Source organism: Hypomesus nipponensis, chromosome 15 (genome assembly GCF_054491055.1).
Source record: "Hypomesus nipponensis isolate SF chromosome 15, ASM5449105v1, whole genome shotgun sequence".
Classification (NCBI taxonomy): domain Eukaryota; kingdom Metazoa; phylum Chordata; class Actinopteri; order Osmeriformes; family Osmeridae; genus Hypomesus; species Hypomesus nipponensis.
The window spans coordinates 5,074,437-5,085,322 of record NC_140375.1 but is presented as its reverse complement, the minus strand read 5'-3'; the positions used below and the strand labels follow the sequence as shown (position 1 = coordinate 5,085,322).

The 10,886-nt window shown below is 40.5% G+C and overlaps 1 protein-coding gene across 3 annotated transcripts; it reads right to left on the bottom strand.

Annotated features, from left to right (window-relative positions):
* On the bottom strand, positions 1–10,317 carry LOC146257132 (transmembrane protein 255B). 3 transcript variants are annotated; one of them, XM_084673402.1, is made up of 9 exons: positions 10,219–10,317; positions 9,098–9,237; positions 8,674–8,736; positions 8,192–8,281; positions 4,090–4,170; positions 3,666–3,751; positions 3,394–3,553; positions 2,577–2,672; positions 1–1,570 (listed from the first exon to the last, which is right to left on the bottom strand). In XM_084673402.1, exons 1-9 carry the CDS (start codon positions 10,235–10,237, stop codon positions 1,427–1,429), a joined length of 879 nt encoding a protein of 292 aa, XP_084529528.1. In that variant the 5' UTR covers positions 10,238–10,317; the 3' UTR covers positions 1–1,426. The 3 variants fall into 3 exon arrangements, with proteins under 3 accessions (XP_084529528.1, XP_084529527.1, XP_084529529.1); XM_084673401.1 differs by lacking the exon at positions 10,219–10,317 and adding an exon at positions 9,661–9,911; XM_084673403.1 differs by lacking the exons at positions 1–1,570; positions 2,577–2,672; positions 10,219–10,317 and adding exons at positions 2,690–3,301; positions 9,661–9,911.
* Between the last annotated feature and the right edge of the window lie 569 nt (positions 10,318–10,886).

Here is a 10,886-nt window from a genome sequence, read left to right as displayed (position 1 = left end):
ATGAGTGTTTGCACAAACAAGGAATTTACTTTGGCAAGGAGGTGCCTACATTAAACATATAGGAATATTGAAACTCCCATAGACAAAGCCCTTCATTCCCTCAGTTTAAACTTTCACAATTGCATAAACTAGACTTTACTTTTATTTTACTTGTCATGTGTGACCCCTGGGAGTGTAGTGGCCAAAAAAGAACACAACTTCTGTTACTAATTGTTGTTGTCTACATTTGTAAGCAAATTGGATTTGATATAGGTCATTTGATGACATTGGGTTTATAGTCACACAGCATCCAAACTCCAGACTGTGCGTCTGTCCACATTCCTGTCTCGGAGTATCGTTGGGTTCATGATGGAACACAAACACTACCGTTGCAAACCACATTTACAGAGGGAAAACAGAGTCCACCAAACAATTTTTGGTTTTATAAACCATGTCCTGTCTGACCAGAGCTCTTTTTCGCCTCAGTGTCCTTCTCTCAAATCTAGAAGGTTCAGAGAGAGCGAGGACAAAGTTTGCTTAACAAAATCACTGACCCACATTTGGTAGATCTAGATACTGTTGCCATAAAGACCACTGCTAAAAATGGGAAAGAAGAAGAAAGGTTGGATCAAACAGTACCTAAGTTTTTATTATGCAACCCTATAGTCACAATGTAGTATACAAGGTATATATTGTATATGTAAACCTACAGTATACATTTCACAAAGGTTTTTATGAGTTTTAACAGTTGTTGTCTTAGTGAGTCTTAACGGTTGTGTTATGCATTCAAAACATGATAGACAACTCAATCTAAATGAGATATTTACATTTCATGTACATTTGACACCATATCTAACAAATGTCACATTTTCCTCGAATTAAGGGTTACTGATTATTGGGATACATTACAATTGAGTGCAGTACATTCTTCCATAGATTAGTCTCCTTGTGTTGCGAATGCTTCTCTTCACATGGTCTGTCACATCATGTTTGTCGTGTTTACTGTTCCTAGAAACAAATATTATACAGATTTGTTGGCTGACGAGGATGATGTTGGTGTGGTGATGTGTTAGATGGTGATGTATCTAGTTGTGATGTGTTAGATGGTGATGTATCTAGTTGTGATGTGTTAGATGGTGATGTATCTAGTTGTGATGTGTTAGATAGTGATGTATCAAGTTGTGATGTGTTAGATGGTGATGCATCTTGTTGTGATGTGTTAGATAGAGATGTATCAAGTTGTGATGTGTTAGATGGTGATGCATCTTGTTGTGATGTGTTAGATAGTGATGTGTCATGTGATGGGTGATGGGGGTATTTTGGGGTTGCGATGAGTGGAAGTGGTTATGTATCAGTGTGATGATTGTCGGGGTGGTGATGTGGTGGGATGATGATACTGCAAGTGATATGTCCGGTGGAGGTGGGTAGTGGTGACCAGCAGTGGACATCAGACGGAGAATCCTTGGGACTTGAAGGGCAGAAGGTTATAGAGGGGTGCAAAAGGAGGGGGGTTAGGATCTGGAGCGGAGGTCTCTAGTGAGTCAGTCTGGCTGCCGGAGACAATGCCTGGTGAGAAATACGGGGACTGTCTCTGATGGAACAGGAGGAAAGAAAAGATCAGTCAGGAGGAGGATTGTAGTCATTCAGTTTTCTCTCACACACAGTGCAGTGAAATAGACCAGACACCCTCAAATGCTTAGATCACCCCATTAGATAGGAGCAGTAAAACAAACACCCATGTCAATACACTCCCAATATGGGTGGTTGGTTTTTCAGGATATACTTCCTGTTCTGCTAGCAGTAGAACCACTGGAGATTTTGGTTGTTGTGGCTGCTCTTAAATGAGGGTCTACCAAGAGAGAGAAGTCTGGCTTCTTGAGGACACAGACATCAAATCCACATCTCGCACTTCTACAGATTACTTCTACAACGTAAGTACACAACATCACAACATTAACTACTGTAGAATGTTGATCTTGGAGGGCAAACATGAGATGGACCATATTTTCTGTTTTACATGGAAATGATGATGATGATTTATTGCATTTTTATCGTGCTGCACCGCTAATGTGTTTGTTTTCCTTGGTACTGGGTCGGTAAGTGTTGTCAGTTCCAACACTAACAACAACTGGGTGTTTAGCAAATAAATAAACGAGTCAGGAGGGAGATGGAATCTCAATGGGCAGCGCTCCCTGCCAGAGCAGGGAACATCAGGACAGGGTGTAAAGACACAGCACAGCCAGAGAGGGTCAGGATAGCTTCTCATGTCTACAGAGTCAGGTGGCTGAACGGTGAGGGAGTCGGGCTAGTAATCAGAAGGTCGCCAGTTCGATTCCCGGCTGTGCCACATGACGTTGTGTCCTTGGGCAAGGCACTTCACCCTACTTGCCTCACAGGGACTGTTACTGTAAGTCGCTCTGGATAAGAGCGTCTGCTAAATGATTAATGTAAATGTACAGGGTCCTCTACCCTCCACAACTGGTTGGTACATTTCTTTGGATGAGGGTGGGAACAGGAGGTTTGGATTTAGGGAGATTAGGATGAGCGGGCATAAGACGGTGTTCTTTCACAGTGGGGTTCAGGTGTGCGTGACTGACCTGGTTCCCAGCATGTGTGTTGGACTCTGTCAGCAGGGGGGCTGTAGGACAGGACACATCTCCCCCTTCCGAGGACAACTGGGAGGGGAAGTGCTTCTATATTGCAGACACACACACCCCAATACCTAGATCAGGTTACACCAGCCCCACTGACCGTGTGTGTGTGTGTGTGTGTGTGTGGACTTGTTTAGCTGTTCTTGTGGGGACCAGAAGTCCCCTTGAGATGAGTAAAACAAAAGAAAATTGTGGTGTGTGCACGTGGGTGTGAGTGAGAGTAGGAATGGAAAGAGGGTTATTCTGGGAAACTATCACTCATGCTTTTTTTACGGGACTCCATGCTGTGTCCCATAAATATCCCCCTTCCCCCACCCTGCAGGGACTATAATGCAATCTGAGTTCGTTAACTTGTTTCTGCTCAGACATTAGACATGTGATGAAAGCTATTCCTTACTGTGGTATTTCACATTTGGATGTGAAAGAAGGCTTCCCTTTGTATAAAATACTTGATAGCAATAAAACATGGACGTGAAATTCCGATGCGTTAGTTACCTAGATTCAGAGCACCACACAGCTACATCTTGAGAACACATGTCTTGGGAAAAGCTGCTAGAAACATTTACATCTACAAATTCTCTACATTTTATGTTATAGCTTTTCTGCACACTGACCTAACTGCTTAGTCTGCAATTGTACAGACCTTCCGAGAAGAAGGCAGATATGTGAATCTACGGAACAGAACGAATGCAAAGTGAGGCTCTGGCTCTGGGTGTGTACATGTGTGTCTGTGTGTGTGCACGTGCGTATGTATTTGTCTCACCAGGTCCTTAACGCTGCCCAGCACAGCGGTGGTGAGGATGCCCGTGAAGAAGGCCACTAGGTTAAGGCTGGTCATGAGCCAGATCATCAAGTACAATGACATCACATCCTGGCAGCTCTGGACACCCACAAACTCATAGTAGTTGTTCATGTATCCTCCACTGTAGAACAGGATGACAGAATGCAAACACAGGTGAATGCTTGTGCGTCTATCTTGATATACAATAACCAATGAGGAGTCACAAAAAGAGAGAGTTGAGGGCTCAAGCTCACTTGGCACAGTCGTAGAGGTCACAGCAGTAGCAGGTCCCGCTGCGTACATTCATGGTACAGGACTCTACTAGACCACGGCAGGGCACCTGCCACGGAAAGAAGCCAGTCACAGTTACTCAGCGTAAACTTCAGGCACCATTTAGTCTTACATTACATTTACATTTAGTCATTTAGCAGACGCTCTTATCAAGAGCGACTTACAGTAAGTACAGGGACATTCCCCTGAGGCAAGTATGGGTGAAGTGGCCCAAGGACACAACGTCGTTTGGCACGGCCGGGAATCTAACTGGCAACCTTCAGATTACTAGCCTGATTCCCTCACCGCTCAGACATCTGACTTACTTGAAACTATTGACCCATGACATCCATACATAAGTGGCTCTTCATTCTAAGTTTAAATGATGACCTTTACATCTGTACGTACAGCAGCGTAATAGTTTTCATAGATGTAGCTGCTTCCGCTGGTGTAGAATTGACATCTCCCAGCCTTCAGGGGGCGCACATCCTGGGGGGGGACAGACAGATTTGTTTTCATTTTGGCAAAGGTCGTTCCAGTAAAACATAATGATGATGTTAATTTGACAACAGAATACATGGAGTCTGATTCTACAGCTGCTTATAAAAATGCCTTTGGTATTAGACGTTGCGAGCTGCAGGCATGTTGTTCCTGTGAGCTAAAGCATAAGACAAAATCAAATATAGCCAAACAGTTCAACATATACCAACTTATCTCTTGCACATTTCAGATCCAGTTCTTCAGTAACAGATATATGATCTGCATCAACAATGAAGTTGATGACAAATATTAAACCTTGTGTTATCTTTGGGTCTTCTGACCCATCAGTCATTGTGACCCACCGTTGTATTGCGACAACTTTACTGCATAAAAAAACAAAGTGAAGCATTTTCTTTTAACCGTTGGGCTGTCTCAGACCCCCCACATTGCGAAGGTTAAAATAAAATTGTTTGTATTTGTTTTTGTATTGGGTAAAATTGGGTAAACACAACAATGGTTCGTTAGGAATCTTTGGGTCATGTGACCAGAAAGCAGCACAAGGGTTAAACTCTCTCATAACGCTTTTAATTCCAGACAAGGCTCCAATTGTAGCCATGATGTAAAACACACTGGTGTTTTAATTGCATTGTAAAAAAAACAACAAACAAGCAAGCTATGTATGCTTTTCTTAACCCTTTGATAGACAACCTATGCTTACACCTTCTAATGCACAGCATGGATCAAAAATGACCCGCATTTATTTCCTATAACATTTCATGTGTAAGGTTGGGTCATCCTGCCCCCACCTCTCATATGCTAAAGTCTGGAGTTTCTGGACGGACTCTCAACTTGAAGGCTCTAACACCCCATTGATTTGGTGTGATTGGTTGTTCTTGTGTATTTAAGGAATTGCAAAGCGATTGTTCTGTGGATTCTTGATCTCCTGAGACCGTCTCCTCAGCTCTGGCTTGTCCTTGTACTCATTCTCCTTGCTCACCTGTGGCTTTCTATCTCTGGTTTACAATAATCATGGTAGCGTAGGTAAGAATTAACTTTCATTTTGTAACATGTTTGCCTTGTAATTGATTTACAATGTTATTGAATGCCTCTAATTGTAACCTTACTTTGACCATTCTTGCTCTGATTTAACCCATAGAGTCAAATAACCATAATTATATTTGTATTGGCATTATTTGGTTCATGTTAATACACTGTACAGTTTCCCATCTTCCTAAGGGAATTAGCTTTGCTTGTTTGGACAATATTTAACCCCCTACACATGTATGGCTGAGTGTTTATTTACAGTATATTTTTTAATCAATTCATTTCACTATTAAAAATTACAATTATTCATTAAGTATATTGTTTTTGAATATCTCAAATCATAATTTGAATTTGTGTCTTTCTTACTTTCTGAATAAAAAATATTTTTGTGTTACTACATCCAGTTTACAGACATGGGTCAAAAATTACCCATATATATTCACTATGGAAATTGATAAAAACCTTTGATATTTGCAATTTGGAACATATTTACTGTGAATAACTATTCACATGCCACACATTTCAGAACTCAACACGGCTGCTTTGCTTGGGAGATGTTTATCAGTGACAACATCATTGAGGAGGTTCTGAAATGCAACAACTTAGAGATGAAGAGCTGCAGCAGCAAAAGGGAAAGAGTAAAGAAGCATCGACAAAAAGGAATTCATGGACTATCTGTTTGACCCACCTTGCAGGGGAGGACAAGAGCCTAGATGTGGCCTTACGGGAGCGTTTTTTGATCTAATTGCAAAATCCAATGTATAAAGCCACAATGGGGCTAAAGAGATTTGAGGATATTCTCAGCTTCATAAAGTTTGATGATAAGAGCTCCTCTTGTGGCTCTGTGGTAGTTGCATTTTATTTTTACCCTTTCCATCACCTCTGTAATATACTTTTGGAGCAGTGATTTGGCCTTCATGCGCCTCTTATGTGGCATGACAAGCTCCTTGCCTAGCTCCTTGATGAACTGTCGCTTGGTCACACCACCCAGGTAATCAGGGTGTTGGTGAAGAAGTTAGTGTAGGATTGAGGGTCACAACATCCAGCACATTGTGCCAGACACCTCTGTGTTCTCCACTTACATGAGTAAGTGTGAACTATCTGATCCTGCTTTTCTTATGTTACAGTACTGAATCCCAACATTGTTGTCATCCACTGCTTTGTCATCATGCATCAGGAGGACAACTGATTTTCCCTTCTTCAGCAGGCTCACCATAGTCATGTTGCCATTGAATCCAAATTGAATGGCAACATGACCATGGAAATATTCGGAACTTGATTTGGATGCCTTTGTGACTTGTATGTTCGGCTTGTTCTGGCAAAGAGTCCTCACAATGTTCAGGTTCTTCTCAAGAAGCTTCTCACTCAGAGGGACATTGGAAGGGTAGAACACTCAGTCTACCACTTAGGGGACCCTCACATCGCACATTCAGCATATTTTAAATCCACATTTTACAGACTTGTTGGGCACGTATGCTCTTCTCTGGTGACAAAGTTACTGGGAATGAACCGTCTTCTGCAATTAGCTAAGAAAGTCATACACATACCCTAATGGTGCTATGAGATGTGTTTCTTGTCATCATGTGTCACTGGCTTTAAGGTAACCACAATGTATTCTAGTACCGCAACTTTGATCTTGAAAACACTTAATCTGCAACATTTTGAGCTGTTATAATTTAATTTATGTTTTTTTTACCTGCCTGTTGGTTTTTGCTCCAACAACACTCATTTGACTTTATTCTACACTAGTTACCTGATCAACCAGCTAATTATTAGGTGTGCTAGATTGCTGGAGCTAAAAACTACAGGCAGGTAGCTCCCCAGGAGCAGGGTTTGGAGACCCCTGTTTTAGATGTTTCCCACACCTGATTCAAATGATTGAGTTGTTATCTAGCTCAGCAGAAGCCTGATAACGACCATTCATTTGAATCAGGTGTGTTGGGCAGGGATGTCCCTAAGGACTAGGGTTGAGAACCACTTAAAATATATGAGAATCCTAAAATAAGGGTGGGAGAGAAGAGAAAGGAGTGAGTCGAATAAGGTTGGAAGGGAGGAGAAAACAGTGTCAGTAAAAAGGGAGAGGGAAGAGGCTGAGGAGGCAGAGGATTCTTCAGATTTCATTGAGAAAGATGGTAAAATACTTGACACAGTAGTTTTAACAGCATAATATATGATTTTTCTCATTGGTTTGGTTAATCCATATTTCTTCTTTCTTCTTCTATTGTTTCTTATTTCTTTACAACCCAAACGCATGCTGTCCACCTGAGTGGACAAAAACTATTGTGTATAAAAATGTGTGTATAAAATAACTAATGTTCAACTTCATTTTTGTATGCCTGAAGAGGACTAAAAACGCATGGGGAAAAAATCCAAACTAAGGTTGTCATAATTCATGTATGAAAGGGCTAAGTTGTTGCATTTCAGAACCTCCTCAATGATGTTGTCACTGATGAACATCTCCCAGCCTAAAAGCAGTCATGTTGAGTTGTGAAATGTGTGGCATGTGAATGGTTATCCAAAGTAAATATGTTCCAAATTGCTAAAATAAGTAAATATCCAAAATTCCTATCAAACTCAATAGGAATACATTTTTTACCCATGTCTGTAAACTGAGGGTAGTAACACAAAAACAATGGTTGTTTATAAAGTAGGAAAAGGAAAACAAAAATAAGTATTTGTGGCAATCAAAAACAAGATACTTAATGAATACTTGGAATATTAAATTACGAAATAAATTGATTTTAAAAGATATGGCAAAGACGCCATACATGAAATGTCATGTAAATGAATGTGGAACTCATATACATGAGTTGTGCATTATAGGGATAGTGATACAACAATTCTTTTTATTTAAAAAGTAAGAAAGAAAATATGAAATTATTATATTATGTGATGACTAAAAACAAGTTAATTGAGGAATACCTGGAATACTAAATGATTAAATTACTTTTTTTGCGAAAAGGGCACCATGCCTCTGCCAACTCACCATGTTGAAGACAATGAAGACACCATCCACCACCAAGCAGAAGAAAGAGGTCATGACCCCAAGGCTGAGAAAAACAATGGCTGCCACAATCTGCAAGAGAGACAAACATGTTTCTGATAGAGGGTTTCCAGACCATGCAAAACAAAGTGTGAAATAATGAGCAGGTGGCATCAGAGAGAGAGAGAGAGAGAGAGAGAGAGAGAGAGAGAGAGAGAGAGAGAGAGAGAGAGAGAGAGAGAGAGAGAGAGAGAGAGAGAGAGAGAGAGAGAGAGAGAGAGAGAGAGAGAGAGAGAGAGAGAGAGAGAGAGAGAGAGAGAGAGAGAGAGAGAGAGAGAGAGAGAGAGAGAGAGAGAGAGAGAGAGAGAGAGAGAGAGAGAGAGAGAGAGAGAGAGAGAGAGAGAGAGAGAGAGAGAGAGAGAGAGAGCTGGGAGAGGAGGGGAAATTAGGAGGTAAGGAATGAGACACAAAAAAGGAGAATATACCAGCTGCTTGCGGTTTTCCTCAAGACAGAGTCCAAGAACACCCAAGAAGGATCCAAAAGCCAACTGCATAAAACAGCATACAGTCTCAGAACATGATAACCACAAAACTTTCACAAACACAATTTCTGGCCCATTCTATAGTAAACCTTTAAAATTGTAAATTACAATTTTAATAACTGTCATAAAATGCTTTCATTTTCGTCACCTGCCAAACCCCCCAAAACATCTTAAACAAGATCAGCACAACACTGTAACGTACTTTGAGGCTAACCACATCACATTTATTTATTATTTTACAAGAAAGTGAAATTCAAAGTGGAGTTAAAGTTTCCATCTTGCTGTTTCTTTCATGGTCCGTATATAATACAGTCCTGGCTGTTTACAGGCACCTAGACAACTTAATTGTGAAGATGCAGACACTCACAATGACTCCGGAGGAGTAACCGATGATGCTCAAACTTTCTGTGCGTGTGGTTGTGTAGATCCCGAGGACAACCAGGAGGAGAGAGAGACAGAGCATGCCCAGTACCAGCAAGAGACATCTTCTTCTCCTCATCATCGTCTCTGTCATTCCAAAGACACAGACACTATTGCACTAGTGCATACAGCTTATTATACTTATTGTATGACCTAATTATTAATGAATAAAATTAAGGTTGAAGCAAGACCAAACTACGATTTTTATTTTATTTAATAATCGTAGTCATAGAGTATAATGCTGCTAATTGTCATCCAACCGCGAGAAAATCTTGTTACTTGTCAACCAAATTCATTAAAAGATCAAAATTCTCCAATATTTTAGTTTCTAACATAAAGAGTTTGCCGTTCGGTGTAATGGACATACATCAAACTGTTTTGGTTGATGACATTGTATTAAAATAGTTTTCAAGCATTATGATCAAACAACACAAAAAAGATGTAGCCTACTTTACAGTTAGCCTAAACAAAAAAAAATAGTGATGTCATCACCCCATCAGTTAAAACTACCTTTTTGAATGCGCATGGAAGCGGTTTTGTCCCAGTCCGTAACGTCTGCAATGATCTTAGTTTTCATGTTCTCTTCAATTCAAATTAATCCAGTCAATCGCAAACACCACGGATTATCTCAACTCCTCTGTCGTTTAGAGGCAATAATTCAACAGGTTAGCGCCCGTTGAGAATCTTATGTAGTGTTTTGTGCGATTGGCTGCAATCTTCACAGGAGGCAGGCGTGTCCCTTTAAGTTGTTTAGCTGTCAAGTTGCATGATACGTTTGCTCCAAGAACATGATCCTAGTTTTTATCTGAGTCTAAGACATACACTCCCTTTTTTTTTGCTTTTTAGTGGCAGTCAGGATCAGTATGTAAAAGACACCACATTAATATGAAATTGTAGCCTATTCCAAACAAATGTGTTTCATTCTGACATATATCATTGTGTCAGTGTTGATAGCTGAAGCCTGTCAGTTTGGTTTGTTCCCTTTTCAGATGGCTGTGATGACAGTTTTTAATTGATGCAGTTTTGTATTAGGGACAAATTAAAGTAGAAGTGAAAGAACGTTTTTACCTCTAGAGCCCAGAGCCATGGTTGAAGCGGTGGTCCAGACAACACACTCCCTTAAACAGCACACACTCCGGAGAGTACCCAAGTTATTCCATATATGTATTTTGATTTAGGCATTCAGACCATATAAGTGCAGCTAATGAGGTCTCAAGAGCCAAAAACAATCAGATAGATCCCACTGCCAAACTCTTCAAACCTTTGCCTGGAGCATCCCAATGAAACAATATATCCCTTCAGACACAAGAAAACAGCTCTACATGATCCTGAGTCTGTATGTACTGTAAACAACAACACATGGAGTTCTTGGCCTCATACACTTACACATTGCATTAAATTAAGAAAAATATAACATCTGTCAAACTAGATCATACTTTCTCACTGTAAAAGAAACAGCTTGGCTTATGAAATGTCTATTTCTATCTTTGGCAGTATTTATACAGTGCTATGCAATCATTTAAGACGCAGGGGATTCTAAGGATAGACAGACAGATCCAGCCATTGGTTCTCTATGGCTGTATTCTGTGGTTTGTGAAAGCAAATGTATTATTCTGTATTGTAGACCTATAAATCCTGATAAACTAGAAAAGTGGTTGCAGAGTGATTAGCGAGGGGGGACCAGGATGGATGGGCCAAGAACCGGTAGGGCAGCCTTTTTGTCCTGCTGTAGATCA